Here is an 18,262-nt window from a genome sequence, read left to right as displayed (position 1 = left end):
GGAATGTTGTAAGCCGTAATTTCGATCGGTCTTGCAACAGTCTTATATTATCGCAACCAGTCGCAAGACTGGTCTCTGTAGGTATCTAGCGCATGTGCAAGTGTTGTACGACCTCCAGTCGACTAAATGCGACTATACGTAGTTGTGTCACCTCTCGCACCAAGTCGTACAACGTTGAACAACACTCACACGATGATCGCCCGACCGATGGTACGACCTGATGCGAGTAAATCAATCGTATTTGATCGCGTTTGGATTTTGAACATGTTCAAATTCAGATGCGACCAGTCACGACCACCTCCGACCACCTCAAATTCGTGCGTTCGTCTACAACCACTGCGAGTGCTCGCAAGACACCAAGAGATCGATCGTGCAACAACAAGAAAAAGCTGTTGCAGGTGGTCGTAAACAGGTCGTACGTCAATTGTGAAAGGGGCTTAAGGCAGAGTCGCAAAAAATGTTGCAAAATGTTTTCAGAATTCAGAATAAAGAAAAAAGTTGAAAAGGAACAATATCAATGAGAGTCGGAATGAGAGTGCGCTCGCGCATTTTTTTTCTTTTCATTCCAGTTTTCATCAACTTGTTGTTTTTTATCACAATTATTTTTAATCAATTGCTTTTAAAAGATTGGGCATGGAACACGATGGATCAGCACCCATGGGTAACGAGTGTGTCGGGGAAGCTGACGGGTTTGCTATCATGGCACCCACCGTCAAATCCACCCCTAAGGATCATTACTGGTCGGAATGCAGCAAACATGAACTTCATTCCTATTTAGCGTAAGTAAAATTTGTTACTTTTAAAATCTGAATCGTAAGGTTTTGATAAATAATTTATAAAGGATTTTAGAAAGCGTGTTAATTAAGGTTTAACAAAGATTTTATTAAACGCATTCGAGAAGCTTTTACAAAGGGTTACACCGTTTATAAAAGGTTTTAAGGCGTTTTTCGAAAATATTTACTACAGGTAATGGGAAACGTGTTAATTTTTAGGTTTCCAAATAAGTTTTCATGGGGGTTTTAGAGATGCGTTTAGAGATGTGTTTATAAAGGGATTTTCAGGAATGTGTTACAAGAGGTTTGAGAAAGTTGTTTATCAGAAAAGTTCAGAAAACTTTTGTGTATTTAAAGAGTAGAAGAAAGGTGCCGATAATGGTTCAGAAAATCATATAGAAAGGGGTTCAGATGAGTGTTCGTAAAGGCCCGTTAGAAGGTATTTCTAAAGCGTTTATACAAAAAGGGCGCTCTTATATAGTATGTAGCTTTTTTAAAGAAAATGTCTAGTAATGCTTTTCTCTTCAAGAAAAGTGTTAATAACTGATTTTGAAAAGCGTTTGTAAATGATTTAGAGTTTTAGACCACCGTTGCTATTCTTTTTATTTTGCCTCATTAGACAATGGACATGCCTATGGGATACCCCCTCTGGTGGTGCTCGAGCCATTGGGAACGACCGGCCTGGGCGGAACTACACCATGGATCAACAGTGCAGATTCCAGTTTGGCGACGCTTATCAGAAATGCCATGTAGGCCAATTTTTTGTGTGAATTTTTTATTAGATTGCTTATAGCAGTAGTAGCATTCGTAGTAGTAATACTACTAGTAGTATTAATAGTATTGTAAGTCGTCGTAGTAGAAGTAATAGTAATATTAGTAGTGCCATCCGTATAAGTATTATTATTATCATTTGTAGTAGTAGCAGTAGTAGTAGTAGTAGTAGTAGTAGTAGTAGCAGTAGTAGTAGTAGTAGTAATATAGTAGAATAAGAAGTAGTAGTGGTAGTAGTAATAGTAGTAGTAGTAGTAGTAGTAGTAGTAGTAGTATTAGTAGTATAAATAGTAGCAGTAGAAATAGTAGCAGTAGTCATGGTAGTAGTGTAGTATGATTGGCAGTCACATTCATGCAGACAGGTGAGTATCGGAAATGCCTTAAATTAAAGAAAACCCACATTTCATAGCTGACTTTTAAAAATTATTCAATTCTTTAGTTATATAAACCAATAATATTTTAAATTCAACATAAACATATTACATAATACAGATACTTAAAACCCATATAGCATCATAATTATGCTCAAAGAATAAATCAATCTAGATTATATAGAATAAACAATACTTACATTTATTTTCTTTTGACAGCACACCGATGTAGATTACTGCGTTGAACTCTTCTGCACCGCCCCCGAGCTGGACGGGGGCTGTTATATGAAAGGGCCACCGATGGATGGAACTTCGTGCGGAGTAGATAGGGTACAGTCAACAATACGTCTTTTGTCCTTTGATTTTCGTTTCGATTTTGTTAGTCTTGTCCCCTCACTGAAAACCTAAAAAAATATTATCTATTATTAAAATAATCGTATTAATCAGTGTCATACAGGGATGAACTTTACCGTATATTTTCTCTGAATATGAGTCATTAATCTTTATCAATATGATATATATCTTCGATTTCTTAAAGGCATTAATAAAACAAGCTTCTCATAAAAGAGCAATAACAATCTCCAATTGGGGCGGGGAGGGGGTATCCCCAGGCGTTGCTCCTTACCAGGTGTAACGGCTCGTACACTCGTGGTCTAAACCCGTGTCTTTACTATTGACAGACAAAATGTGAAAGACAAATGTAAGACTTATATTTTACATTTGATATCCAAGTTATCAGTACTATTGATGCTTTAACCACGAAAACAGAATGTTGATTTTCTGGCAAATATTCACCAAAGAAACCTGAAAAGGAATAATACAATCAACATTAATTGATTTCCGGTGTAAATAAAAGTTTTGACACAATGTTAATGCCATATAATTTCGGGCCATTATTTTAATCAAAACATGTCAGAAATGATTTACCATGGTATATGGGTCAAGAGCTGAAGGTGGGGGGGGGGGGGGTGGTTAGTGATCATGGTGTAAAAACAATTCACGTATTTTTTTCTTCTATTTTTCCTATAGGAATGCGTTCAAGAGGTGTGTGTATCGGCTAAGCCTGTAGATGGAGGGTGGGGTGCCTGGAAGCCCTGGACCTCTTGCTCCTATTCCTGTGGACTCGGGGTTCAAAGCCGTAGAAGATACTGCAACAATCCACCGTGAGTATCATTTCATTATCCCCGTATTGCTAGAAGTAGTAGTAGTCATATATATTTAGTATATAGTAGTAGTATGCCGTAAAAAATAAATCATGGATGCTTAAAGGACCATAGCTGTCGAAATGAAAGGCAAAGTCACACTCCTTCTCAGTGCCCATGGTGTGACAAAAAAAGGAGACTTCAAAATCAGTTTCTGAAAAAGTCATGAAAACACGTCTGTACATGGAAAATCGAGATTGTGAAACTAACCTTTTAAAAGAAAACACTGTCATGATTGTTCTGAAAAATATACATATATATATATATATATATATATATATATATATATATGTATGTAAAACTGTATTCACTATATTTACAATTATATAAATGTATTTACGATATTTACATATTTCTAAAATATTTTACCGACTGTTGGTCATTGCACAAAACTCACGAATTATTCAAGGAATTCAGCAATAATTGTATTATATTTTTACCTTTTTATGTTCGAATTTCCAGTCCCGATCGTGGTGCAGATTGCTCCGGTGATTCAGTAGAATATCGACTGTGTAATCTCCAGGTATAGTTATTACTGTTTGATGTTCTAGAGATGAAAGTTAGTTTTTTAATTAAATATAAGTATATACAACCTCTTTGGGGGCAACTAAATCTATTCCCCCTTATGATTTTTTTAAATACAGATAGATTAAAGCGGAGAAAATGCAATAAAGTGGAATAAGCAATAAAAAGAGCTGGGTCGTTGGAGAGGTGGATCCTGAATTGGAATTAACCAGGGAGAGGGGGGGGGGGCACTGTCTAAACACAAAAAAATTGCACAAAAAAAAAAATCACAATTCAAAAACGTAAGTATGTACGTATGAACACGAGGGGGGGAGGTGGGCTTGGTCCAATCGCACCCCTGGATCCACGTCAGGGGCGTGGAACTAAATACAATGCTCCTATTTTTCGTAAAAAAAAAACGAAAAAAAATTACCTTGAGGTGGATCTTGCGTCCTCTTGCCGAAACGCCGTGCTGTCGCCCTTTATTTTTACTTTTTATTTATATATTCATTCATTTATTTATATATTTATTTATTTATATATTTATTTATTTATTTATTCATTCATTTATTTATTTATTTATTTATTCATTTATTTATCTATCTATTTCACATTTGTGTACAGGTCTGCCCCGATGGCATCGCAGACAAGCAGCTGGATCAGTGTCAGAAGTACGGGAGGAGATTGGATTTAACTCTGAAAGCATACCAGAATCCTGACCGTAAGTCAGCACACAGTTATTTGGTAGTAGAGATAAAACGTTTTCTATACGTAGGACGGTATCCAATTTTATTGATTTCACGACAAGCGCTCCGAAGGAAAAACTCCGTAACCCAAACAAGATAATAAACTTAAAAACACCCAAAACAGACTTTGCATGAAATAGGAGCCTATATATTGCCATACTTGATTTTAATTCATTGGCAGAACGTATTCGAACTCTACCAAATATGAATTTTTTTAATCTGAAATTGAAAAGTCCTGAAATCTTGATTATCCTTTTTTTACCAAACTTTTTTGTTACAATTGTGTTTTTGTTTTTCTGTTTTGATTTTATTTCTGTTTATTTCATCCCCCTCTTTGGTTTTGTATATAGGTTTTTGTTTTACTTTGTTTTGATTTGTTATTCTTTGTATTGTTTGTATATTGCACGGCCTCTCTGAAAACCAGCCAGGCTGATCGAAGGCTTTTTACCGTGTTTAAATAAAATAAATCAAACATCAAATCCAAGTTTTCATACTTGGGAGCTAAGAAAATTATTCCATTTTGTTGGAAAGAAAACAATAAGCAAAAACTTCGATGATGAAAAAAACGGGCTTTCGATACAAAATTCGGTCACAATTTTTCTTCAATAACCTCACAAGCAAAAAAAAACCAAACAAACAAGCAAAAAACACAACAACACACACACATACTCTCATTTGACAAACAAACACCCCAAAAGTACTTCACTCCAAACGGGACCTGTTTTTTCCCCTAACATTTAGGGAGCACTTCACATCTCGGGATACTGCCACTCTGTATCTGCGCCTGCCTAGTCCTAACTTTTTAGCAAAACCCTCACTTTATTCTGAATTAAAACATATTCCAAACATTACCACATATCTTATTAAAAATAAAACTGAGTTAGCCTAATAGTCGTAGGAATAATCATAATTGGAAATCATATATTCGTGCCCTCAATCTGAAAAGGCGCCAAGATCTAAAACGGACAGTTTCTGACACACTAAAAAGGGTTAATAATGTCCTACAATATAAATCCAGCACTGACTGACTATATTAATGAAATGATGTATATTTCGAGTTTTTAAAAAGAAACATATTCTTTGGTTCTCTTTCAGCTAGCATGACATGCAAGTTATCTTGTGTAGCAGAAGAAACGGGAGAGATATGGGTTTCCAACAGTTTCGTAACAGATGGGACCCCAGTTTCTTACACATTTCCCGAAATCATATGCATCGAGGGGCAACCGAAGGTAATTTTTTGTTAAAAACGTTTGTCGTACATTCTAATCAATTTACGTATATTGATTTACAGCGGAATGCAACGCTTTACAACAAACCAATAAGGGCCTATAGATTTCACAACCTAGCCCCTGAAGCGGAACCTTCTCTTATCTAACGCTGATGCGACCTCCACATTAATCCGCGCGGTGATTAATATTGCTACAGATTTTACATGTTGCGACGTGACACAACTTGACGGAGCACTGAAAGTGGAAAAGTGCCACCCAACTAACACACCGCGAATTCGACGAAAACGTTAAATTGCGAGAGAACAGTCGTGAAATGATCGCCGACGTAGGTTGGACTACATCGCGCATGCGTAATAAGAAATTCTCCTACAAATCGGAACATTCCTCGTCATTAATGTAAATTCTACAACTCCCTAATATAAGACGAATGACGCAGACCCTAATCAAATAACTGATTTGAGTCCGCACACGTGACCAAAATTACTTTGCCTAATATGCAATTTTTGGAAACTTATATGACCGAATGACCGGTAATAAATGAAGTATTGTGACTGACTCGTACTTGGTTTTGAGAAAAGTGTGATTAATCGAAATATAAGGATCCATATCTAGCTATTCTATATAAAGACAAGCAATACCACTAATTTTGTGTGTATGTCACTTACCCACACATAGTATCTACGAACAAACCCAGAATTTCACGTTGTATGAAATGGTTCTTCTATGTTAAACATAAGATATCTTCATATTTGTGCAGAGCATTGGGTGTGATGCTGAAATGGGGTCGACGAAATTCTGGGACAAGTGCGGAGTTTGTGATGGACGAAATGAAACATGCGTTGAAGTCGTTACAGATGTTGTTGATGAGTCTCCAAAATCAAACAGTAAGTTGTTATTTTTATTGTATCTATATATATTTTACTACTTTATTTGTTTGTGTTTTTACTTTATTTCATTTTTAATCTAATCATTAATCATTTCTTTCTCTCTCTTTTTTTTCTTCATTTGGGGGGGGGGTCATCATGTTTAATAGAGACACCATCACATTTTAAACTTAGCGAAAGTCATTTTTACATTATATTTAGTATAAAAAAGAGTATACTAGTAGTTGTGTTATATATTTAAGTCTTTCAAGATATCGTCGGTACAATATCCCGCCTGTTTTTTTTTTATAGAATAATTCTATTTTTCTCATTTTCAAGGGAAGCCTTGATATTTTTCGAACATCAAACTATGTTTTGTTTTAGTTCCATTTCAATGAGTTTATGGGCATTATATCTCTTTAGAATGTCGATTTCTTTACACTGGGTAGGAATCATTGTTAATAATACAAAACAAAAAATCTATTTTTTTTTCACACGTGGTATATCTGTTCTAAGTTATGTCACCGAATGTGAACTACACAGGTACCGCGTATGTCAACTCGTGAGTTTGTTTTTATATATATTTTTGTTGGAAATTGATAAACTTGAATTTTAAGACGAATTTGAATGATACTGGGCAAAGGCCGTTTTAAATTGTAAACCATGTATCATTCACTTGGTTTTCTCTATTTTTTTTTTGTAATTCATGCTTAATTGCTTGGTGCTGTTGTCTTTTTTTCAGAATACCAAAAATTATTTACACTTACTCCGGGTATGTGGGACATGCGAGTGACGAAAACGGCAGCGTCAACCCACTTTCTTGGTATGTTTTTATTGTGTTTGAGCATTTGAGGATCGTAAGGGGGCTAGGGGGCGGTTGCCCCTATGCTTTTTTCAAGTTTTGGAAGAAATAAATTAAAAAGAGTAGAAACAAACAAAAGGGAAGTACGAAGAAAGAAGAGCATATTAAAGGGGGAGATTTTGGTAACTTTTGTAACTATTTCAATTTCAATTCTAATAAGCATTTCTTTTCTTCCACTTTTTACCACAATTTTTTATCAACTTTTTATTAACACTGCATGCTATTCAATGGCTAAGGAACAATTTTACAGTGTATTGACCTACCCCCCCCCCATCAAAACATCCTAGGAGTTTCACAAAGAGTTAATTGTGACTTAGAATCAATCTTAAGTGCCATGAATTTGCAGGGGGTGGGCATTTTACCAATCGAGGTCATTTTGTTCCAGGAACAATAAAATTTGACAAGCAAAAAAAAAGAAAACACTGTGGATCCGCCACTGCTTCTAAAAACAATGCCCCCCCCTTTTTTTTTTCTTTAAAGAAAATGCATGGAAAACGATAGGGGAATTTTTAAAATGAGCAGTTGCTAAAAGTCTATAAGACTACATATACTAAATTTATAACAAACTTACGGTTGTTAAACAGACTATAAGAAATTTCGAAAGTAGTATTCTGTATGATCATGATTTTGAATTTGTCCTCTCCTTTTTAGCATTAAAGATCGAGGACAGTGGGAGGTATGTACTGAATCGTGGCAAACAACAGTCTCATTCACATGCCTTCATTGAATCCGGTGTTCGGTTTGTGTATAGTGCCAATGGCGAAGGAGAAACATTGCTTATGAAAGGACCCGTCCCGACTGTCACTCATCTCATGGTTAGTACGAAAAAATGACCAGGGGTCCGTCTTCCAAAGAGTTGCGATTGATCCGATCAATCGTAACTGTGGAAAGCCAGCAAAGTCAACATATGAAATGCATGTTTGTTAAAAAAACATTATAGATGTGAATGTTTATCCATAAATTCATCGATTTCTTGACAATATGGTGTGTTCTTTTTTGTTTACAAAGGACGTTTTGCAAATTTCTAGTAGAAAAAATTATGACACTGATTGATTTCCATAGAGTCACGATTGATTGGATCAATCGTTACTCTTTGTAAGATGGGGCCCAGGGGTCCGTTTCATAAGGAGTTAGAACTATGGTTACCTTGGTAACCATTATTGCAAGTGCCATTGTAACATAGGTTAGCAATCAGCCAATAACAATCAAGGTTGCCATGGTATTATGATGACAAAGTTACCATAGTTGTCGGTCTTCATAAGTTCATGCATGAAACGGGCCAAAGTAGTTCATGTTTTGTTCAGATATCATTTAACTCTTAAGCAGAATAATGCAGGTTACAAAATAATTACCAATTTTGAATAAACGAACGATAAAAGATCAAAATTTTAACAATCGAAATTGGATAGGCCTACTATATAATTTGTGAATTGGTGTGAGTAGTAGTATAAGATAAAAATGGGATTAGTGGACAACCTTACTTATTGTAAAAGAAGTGATGTTCTTTATTTGTAATCTAAACTAATTATATGTGGGAATGTTATCTTCTCCTCCAAAAAAATGTATTTATCGCCATGATTTCCCCTTCCTCTTTTTATTCCATTCTTGTTGCGTGACTGTAACCATGTTAACTACATTATCATTGAAAAATATAAAACATTTTAATTAATGTAAACTCCATTGTCCATGACTATTAAACCAATCCTAATCTCAATTCCCAACCAAGGCTTTCGCATCGGGCGATTCTCGACCGATAAGTTACCAGATTGAGATGTACGAAGACTTTGGAGACGGTGGACCGGAAGTTCTTGAGGGTGAGGTCATCGCACCGGAAGGACAGGAGGAGGCGGTAGAAGAACAAGTGGCAGAGGAGCCCCCATTCACCCCATCAAATGAATATCTATGGGAAGATGTTGGATGGACGGATTGTTCAAAGGATTGCGGAGGAGGTGATTTAAGGATTGTCATTGTCTTATTTGTTTATTGCTTGGTTGATGGAATTATGAATTGATTTTGTGCAATTTTGACGCACTTTTTTCAATTAAATTTTTTGGGTAAAAAAGAAAATTGAAAATTGAATTGAGTTGATTAATCAATTGTTCAATTCAATTCAATTTATTTCCATATATTGAGTAAAAGACATGCAATATCAGTACAAGCAAATACATTAATAGATAATTACAATACAAGTATGAATAGTAACAATATATTACAAAAAAGACATAGAAAATAAAAATATGGAGTGGATTGACAAAGGCCATATTGATCTATCAAGGTCAATTCCCAATGAAAAAAAAATAATTAAAAAATGGAATACATAAATTACATATGAGAAAAAAAAAATACTTGACCTCAAAAACCAAGACAAAGCAAAAGACAGTAAAAGACTAATAAAGGGGAGGGGGGCAAATTTAAAAATACCTTAAGGAGTCAGAAGGGAAATGTTATATTTACGTTTGAAAGACAGGAGTGTGGGGTTGATTGAGGGTTTGATTAATGAATTTATATTGATCGACATGATAAAATTATTTTTTATTTTATTGATTGTTTCATCTGGTTGATTATAAAAATGTTATTTGGATTGATTAGAATAATTAATCGATCGGTTGATAGATGACTTATAATTATGAATAATTTCACTGGTCGATTGTGAATTAGATTAGCAGAAAGAAGTTAAAATAGAATGTCAACTAGCTGGGAAGAAACTAAATCTATTTATATAGCGACACTGGAGCAAAGGGAGAGGTCCTAAAATCTAGTGCTCCCTATAGCCATCTTGAAATATACTTCATGTATTTGCATTCTTATTCAACCCCACTTCCTTCATTTTCAGGTTACTCTTTCCATCGATTTAAGTGTACTCGAGTGAGAGACGGTAAGAAAGTGAAATACAAGTTCTGCGGTCAGAGAGATTACGACCCGAAAGCCGAGAGAGTGACATGCAACGAGGATCCATGCCCTACAGAACCGGTCAGAGTCACGTGAGTAACTCATACCAGCCAATCAGGGGAGATCATGTGCTGATCACGTCCACACTCTCAGCGATCGCGCCATATAATGAGGCGATCGGATGTCACGTGACCGTACGGGACTGTCCAATCGCAAGCTCGCTTTAATACTATCAATGGCGCTGCGCATTTTCGGTGCTGATGTGGCGGTCACATTCACGAAACCAATTCAGACCGATCAAAACTATTACGATATTTTCAACTGGATACTGTCGGTCGGTTTGGAGTCGGTTCCGTTTGTGTGACTGGGACATGAATGGTAAACTTAAACTAGACGGATGCTTATGACCTAAAGGAAATTGTGAAAACTTTGGAAGTGAACAAAACGGTGATTTTGAAAAGTGTATATATATATAGTAATGATGCTTATCATTTCAAAATAGACGAATGCTGAGCTGATATAAATTTTTCAACTTTTTTTAAAGTTGAATTAAGAAGGGGGTGAGTTTCCATAAATATAGGTTCTACATACAATATATAGTATATATAAGTTGTTCAAACACATAGCATGTCACAATAATCCTCTGTCTTCTCGATATTTTGCTTTGAAAGTCTATGAAATTAGCCACCTGTCAGAGCCCGAGAGACGAGTGTACAGAAAAGTCACTCGGAGTGTGACGTCACCGGGGGGAATTTAGTATAAGAGGTGCATGAATGTCATACAGAAATGCTATGCAGAGAGAGAAAGATATTTTACAATTTTTTTTCAAAGCAACTCAAATCAAACAAATAGGACTGATATGTACAAATCTTTACTTTCCCTGTATAAAAAACAGTATGAATAACCACCATGAACTCTTCAATCATGATGTAAGATAGCAAACAGTGAGTTATTGAATGATATTTTCACTATTTCTCATTTATTTTATCACGATGTTCAATCAAGTGAGTAGCTGGAAAGTAATTCCGGCGGCTAGCTCAGCGCGCGCTGAACGCTTAATACTAGTACACACAACACCCAGGCATTGAGTGTACTGTTATGGTCTGGTATGTCGACTTAGTTCATGGCCGTGCAGCGATCCCCTGGCGTTTTTTCTTCTTTTCTTTTGTCTTTGACCCCACTTTTATATCCTCTGGATCATTTCCACTCATAGCTCATTCCACAGAACAATCTTGAACCAAACGTAAAGTATTCTTTCTCGGCCTTCTGAGTTGTTTTCTATATTTAATTACGCTAGGGGTCACCGTCACACATACAAACGCAATTCGGAAGTGAGTTGAAGACAGAAAGATATATAGTAATTAGTATACATCTCTATGGTTGAAGACAACAAGAACGGTACGGTAGCTCGACAGCTAGCTGCGCCGGAGCGGGCGGCCGGTCGGCACAAAGCAATTCCGCAACCAACTGTGTTTTTTTCCAAGAGCCGCGTCACACGCGGATAAATATGTCATAATAACACGTCTGCTACGTTATCGACTGGTGAGAAGATCTCGATCAAATTTCATATTATTCACCTTGAAATTATTCCTTTAGGGTCTATGGTATCATTCTGAGGGAATTCACATATTTGGAATAATAGTACGGCCACAAATATTTTAATCATTTCCTCTTTGCAAGTTCTATCGCTCGCAGATACAACTTCAACTGCAGTTATTCCATAGTAGTACACAAAACGGCACTGTCTTGTTTACTAAACCGGGACCGAATACCCCCCGGTGACGTCACACTCAAAGAACACCCGTCTCGGTAGGCATTGCAGGAGCGAACTCAGGGAAAATGGGTAGGGATAAATCGTTCAAATTCACTATTTTGAAAAAAGAAAATGGGGGGTCGAATCACCTATTAGTGTTTGGGGGGTTGTAAGGTTGCTATTAATGTAAATATCTCAATATTTGGAATCGTCTTCTTAATTCAACTTTAACTGAAGAAAAGGACAACTAGTTATTTTGAAAAATATTTAAAATGAATCCTGAATTCTATTTTTGAATCAAATGCTTTTGAAATTAAATATTTTTGGAAAAAAAACTGGTCCCCGTTGCAAAAAAAGTCACCATTATGGTAGCTTTGCCGTCCATTGGTAACTTGCATGAAATCAATTATTCTGATTGGCTGTTGATCAACGTTACCATGGTAGTTACCATTGGATGGCAAAGTTACCACAATAGTAACTTTTATGCAATGGGGCCCTGATATAGTTTCAAACTAAGATGAGTCTGACAGTTCAATTTTCATTTTGTGCTATAGATATGATTGGCATGTTACAGAATGGAGTGAATGCAGCGCCACGTGTGGGGGAAGTGCATACAAAACGAGAGAAGTACAATGTTTTCAGGTAAGCAGTACACATATTATAAATAAAACAAATCATTAACAAATAGTTCATTCCTTCCATTAACTGTATCAAAGAATACTATTCTCCCCACCCCCCTCCATAAAAATCCATCAAATACAAAATATTCTTTTCATATCTATTTAGGCTTATTTAGTATTTGTTTTAAAAATCTATTTAGGCTTAGTCACTATCTATTTAACCTTATCCGCCCCACCCCTTGGTCTTCGTTTTGGTAGATCTTTCTTGTTATAGGGATTGACATTTGAAAGGTCTTGAGGCCTATTATTAATCCCACCACTTTCTGTTATTTACTCTATTTATAATGTACCCTTTTGTATTTGTGTTTGAATGTATTTTTATGCTATTGTACCTGATTGTCAGATTGTGGAAAATAAATAAATCTAAATGTTTCATTTTATTGGCAGTTTCACTTTACAATATTATTATGCGTCGTATTCATGCAATCCCTTTTCTATGTTGGTGGCCGTAAGAGCCAAAATCATTAATCTTGAAAATAATTAAATTCATGAATAAACATAATTATAATGTAGAAATAAAGATAATGACACAAAATACGATTGTGAAAACAAATAAAGCACCTATATGGCTATGGAAATAAACAAAAGACAAAATAAGGAATTAATGCACAAATAAAAAAAGATGCAAATAAGAAATCATGAATTTTGGATCCACCACTGTTAAAGCAAACTTAGATACTTCAGATAGTTTTTATGCAGTTTATCAAATTAAGTTCGAATGCATCATTATTCCGTTAGATCAACCAAACATTTTTTGTGAAAATATTTCTCTTTTTTTATAGATTAGAAATGATGAGCAGACACTTCACGACGAGGAAGCATGTGGGATAGCAAGTCGTCCGCTTGACGCACAACCATGTGGTTTGGAGCCATGTCCGAGTAGATGGGTAAAAGGAACATGGTCGGAGGTAGATTATTCATTTTATGAGGACATTCTTGCAGTCACTAAGCAGACGCTTTCTATAACACAGATAATCTTTTGTCAAATGACTTTCGATGACAATACAGCCTTTGTCAAAAATCGGTGAATCAAAACAGCAGTTTCGTCCTGGACTCTTGGCAAACGACAAATTTGCAATATTGTTCGTCCAGTTCGAATCTTTGGACGATCAGGGCCCCGTCTTACAAAGAGTTACGATTGATCTGATCAATCGTAACTAAATGGACGGCCAGCAATGTCAACATCTTTATGCATGTTTGTTCAAAATATTTTCTAGCTATAATGTATATACATGCATTCATTGTTTTCTTGAAAATTCACTGTGCTTTTCTTTGCATACAAAGGACATTGTGCAAATTTTTCGTTTAAAAATTATGACATTGATGGATTTCCATAGAGTTACGATTGCTTAGATCAATCGTAACTCTTTGTAAGACGGGGCCCTGGACTCTGGACAAACGACATATTTGCTATTTTTTGTCTGGTTCGAATCTTCGGACGATCTGCTGCCCCGGTCCACCAACTTTCGACAATGACCTTTAATCTGTCAATTGTGATTTGACTTGCCTTTTGAAAGGAATTGGTGCGTTGTAGAAAGCATCTGTGTAGTAATTGCGTAAATACTCTATTTACCTATTTGAACATTTCTATGAATTTTAGTCAATGCAAGGTAAATATTTACTGTGTGAGATTTTAAGAAATGTATCCTTTTGATGTTTAAAAATGGTATGAATATAAAGGTTGTTATACATAATGTAACTGAACAGAATATTACACAATTAGTGATAAACCAAGGAACTCTACATGGTATTATGTCTAGTAATATTTTTGCTTTATGTTATCTTTATCATTTTTCCTATGTACAACTGTGAAACGGAAATTAATAAATCAAATCAACATAGTAATAAAGGGATTTTCAAATCATGGACAACCAATCAGCACACACGCAAAAATCAGTTACTTTAACATGATATCCATATACCCCTTTTCATTGAAAATTGGATGCGCAAAGAAAAAGTTCCTAGTGATGGAGCTATACTTTGCCTTTATATTCGGTAGTTTTGTTTTCATTTTTTGAAAATCGCTTGATCAGAAGGTTCTCCTTCAACGTATCTTTTATTTAGTGTTCTGCAAGTTGTGGACCCGGTGTCAAGCGACGAGATGTTGTCTGCGAGGTACCGACGGGGGCGCTCGAGGATGACTATTTATGTGCCGGAATGGAACCGCCCAGCGCCAAGAAATGTGAACTTGACGCTTGTGACGGTAAGAAAAAGATATTACGTACACACTTTTGCCATGGACAGTCTCACCAACAAAATGGATTCCAAACTGAACAATGGTCTATCATTGGAGATAGCTTTGATCGATCTGAAGTTGGTTTTGCCAGTGTAACTGTGCAGGGACGGATCCATGATTTTCCCGGGGGGGGGGTATTTTTGTACAGGAGAACTTTGACAAGCAAAAAGAAGAATAACGATTAGAAATAATTCTGATCATCTGGACTTACTGTTTGAAACGGAGAGAACAGTTTCACGTCCGATCTGGGACGTGAAGAAGTAGGTTCTCACTACCAAATATAGATCATTTTGTTCCAGAAAAAAAATGGAAAAAAGAGATGAAAAAATGTTTTTACTACCACATTTTGTTCCGAAAAAATTGACAATGATGATAATAATAACAATCATAATTTTACATTAATTTATATTGCACAATTTTGATATGTATATACTCAACTGCACATTGTTAACAAGAGCAAAAGCAAAAAAAAAAAGGGTTCTCAATTGCGAATGCAGGACATATTCCCCTTTAAAATGTTTTTCTTTTTGCCTCTCAAAGGGGGGGGGGGGGTGTGCACCGGATGCTATGTGCCCCTACCACTGCATTATACTAGGTTCAAAATGTTTATAAATCGCTTTTACACATTTTTAATGATATTAAATTGACTTTTTGTTCAAATATAACGTTCAATTTTCTTGCCGGTTATTACTGTCAAATTGCTCAAGAATATTGTATTGAATTCCCCCCTTACAGTAACTGCCTGTGAACTTGCTGACAGCGTATTGTGTGATCTATCCAAGTTCGAAATGTTCTGCGGAATGCCGGGATACGTGCAGATTTGTTGTAAAACGTGCGAACAGTTAAGAGCCGAAAATCCATAGATTCGTCCGTCATCCATAAACAAGAATATGGAACAGTGTTTTACAAGCGTAAAGGCTGTGTAGATGAAAGAAGAATTCACTCGAAGTACTTGTTTGACAGGATGCTCCTTTTCAATATTTTAAACATCTTTGGTTAAAGAAGAAAATCACCATGGTCAGCAGTCTTAATAGCGCCATCTCAAGTCTGCAACTACTCAGGCCAACATAATGCAACATTCTGAACTAAGTAGTCTTGTAATTTAGGCCCACTTGAAAGATAACGCACTAATTCACCACTCAATACATTCATACCACACTAATCATGTTACCAAGTAGCAAAATAAGTACTTTCCTGTCATAAAACATTTTAGTTTCTCTTTATAAATAAAATTATAGGCTAATTCATTTTCTGTATTAAAGATGATTTTCAAGACTAGTTATTTAAAACACAAAGAGTCCACACAAAGTATTAGTCGGTCCGCTTCCCCTTTAAACCCAAAAGTCAGCAATGCACCATAATGCATTAGTAGAAATCATCGCGTATGTTTTTTTTTCTAAGATATGTCTAATGGTTTAACTTTGTGTTAACTCTGATTTTATTTGATGCAAAATCCTATCTACCTTTTGCACGATAGACTGATACTAAGTGAATTTTTTTTAATCTAAGTTGAAAATGTTTGTTTTAGAGTTAAACAAGGATCAACGTCGATGTAATACCAAATCAATTTATAATTATTATCAGCTCCAATTGTGATGACATTAGATAACATCAACATTTGTTAACTACAACAAAGTATTATTATGAATGTTTCTCTAATTTTCTTTTTGTAAAACAAGCTTTCGTGTTTTTAGTTGTTGATTAGTATGGATTCAATTAAAGAAGCCTTGACTATATAGAATGATTAATCTTCCTTTTCTTTATGAAATATGATTATTTTACATCAAGGTATAATTAATGTTACGAAGCAATTAATAATCATATGCCAAAATTTGTATATGCATACAAAACACTGAACAACCTAATAATACACAATACTTTTTTACAGATTTTGTCTCAGACAAAAACAATGCTGAGGTATACCATTCTAACATGGTAACGAATTCTTAAAGATGGATTGAGGTGAAAGATAATGTAAGTAATAGTGCAAAACTAGAGCACAACTGAATTAAATTCTGATACCACGTTCTTCTGACAGTACAAGAATACTCTTCTTTTTTTATTTCTTCTAATAACAAATACATCTTGCTTTATAAACTGCAGAAGGAAAGAATTTGGAACTCTGTTTAGTTAGCACTTGTTGTTTTGTACTTTGGATGTATTGTAGAAAATCCTTTTTTCTCAAGACGAAATAACAGTGATGCTGATATCGCGAGAATTCCTCTTAATACTGACCGATCAGTTTGATATACTTATTCCTATGGAATGTTGATAATGTTGACAATAATATATATACCAACTAAAATATCGTTAGTGTAAATCTTTGAAACGTTGGATCATTTTCGCTGCCTTCAGTAAATAAATGAATTAAATTTCAACATTTTGTACTTATTTTATAAATTAAAATCATAAACGTTTAAGTCTTTAGCTTGTCTTGTGATTTCTTAATACCTTGTCGATAAGGAGAGTGAGTGTTTATTGTCAAATAGAGTATCAAAATCTAGAGAAGTGAATATTAGTAATTGACAAGTAGGCAATTCTTGATTAACGAATGCAGACATATTCATGCAGAATGTCAGTCAAAATGACGTGCTGAAAATGTGGAAAACTTGACAGATTGATTAGTTCATCGATTTTTTTATTAATTGGTAAATTTGTTGGTTCCATGACATTTGCTCCGGCGACGGTTGCTCCGATGTAAAATCTGCACGTTAACCAAACATAAAACCTAACCTCCAAAACTTAATAAACCCTAATCCTGATCTTTACATTATTCTGAACCAAAAAAAGTATTTTACACTCCTGCCTCTAGCCCTCTGTGATATGAAGACTGAAGCAAATGTGCAGGAGCAAATTTCGTGTCACCAATTTGTTAGATGGTTGCTTGATTGATAACTTAACAGATCGATTGATTGACTTATTTTATAATTTATTGGGTGATAGATTGGTTTATTGATTTATCGACTGTTTGACTTTATTGTTTATTGGTTGAATGGGCAAATGGCAAGTTCGTTGTATTGGTTGAATCATTATGTTCATTCATTCGTTTGTCCATTGATTGATTGATTGATTGATTGATGGATTAATTTAGATAGTTCACATTCCTTGGTTACTAGTAATTGATTATCTCTGAATGCAAAGGGGCAAATCTGGTCCCTAATCGCACTCCTCTCAGAGTGAGATGTGGGACCAGTCCTAGTGGAATTAGATTTCAATCTTTCAAGAGTGAACTTTTACCCTTTTTTGGAGTGAAAGTGTAAAAGATGCATACTTTCACTCCAAAAAAGGTATTTAAAAAATCACTCTTGAAAGATTGAAACCTCATTCCATCAGGATTGGTCTCACTCTGAGAGGAGTGTAATTAGGGTCGTGATGAGCGCTCA

The 18,262-nt window shown here is 35.3% G+C and overlaps 1 protein-coding gene across 1 annotated transcript in view; it reads left to right on the top strand.

Moving 5' to 3' along the window:
- LOC129281623 (A disintegrin and metalloproteinase with thrombospondin motifs 3-like) overlaps positions 1-17,299 on the top strand; it is a 35,625-nt gene extending 18,326 nt beyond the window's left edge. The window contains exons 9-24 of the mRNA XM_064113418.1: positions 627-779; positions 1,393-1,522; positions 2,135-2,245; positions 2,945-3,078; positions 3,580-3,640; positions 4,246-4,342; positions 5,463-5,596; positions 6,354-6,480; positions 7,202-7,282; positions 7,973-8,136; positions 9,048-9,270; positions 10,155-10,302; positions 12,518-12,605; positions 13,426-13,551; positions 14,708-14,846; positions 15,615-17,299. Of these exons, the coding sequence (XP_063969488.1) occupies positions 627-779; positions 1,393-1,522; positions 2,135-2,245; positions 2,945-3,078; positions 3,580-3,640; positions 4,246-4,342; positions 5,463-5,596; positions 6,354-6,480; positions 7,202-7,282; positions 7,973-8,136; positions 9,048-9,270; positions 10,155-10,302; positions 12,518-12,605; positions 13,426-13,551; positions 14,708-14,846; positions 15,615-15,742 (2,044 nt within the window). The 3' untranslated portion in view covers positions 15,743-17,299. The remainder of the gene's footprint in view (positions 1-626; positions 780-1,392; positions 1,523-2,134; positions 2,246-2,944; positions 3,079-3,579; positions 3,641-4,245; positions 4,343-5,462; positions 5,597-6,353; positions 6,481-7,201; positions 7,283-7,972; positions 8,137-9,047; positions 9,271-10,154; positions 10,303-12,517; positions 12,606-13,425; positions 13,552-14,707; positions 14,847-15,614) is intronic.
- Positions 17,300-18,262: the final 963 nt, after the last annotated feature.

Source organism: Lytechinus pictus, chromosome 18 (genome assembly GCF_037042905.1).
Source record: "Lytechinus pictus isolate F3 Inbred chromosome 18, Lp3.0, whole genome shotgun sequence".
Classification (NCBI taxonomy): Eukaryota; Metazoa; Echinodermata; class Echinoidea; order Temnopleuroida; family Toxopneustidae; genus Lytechinus; species Lytechinus pictus.
Note: the sequence above shows the minus strand (reverse complement) of the source record. Positions and strands in the feature narration are given on the sequence as shown.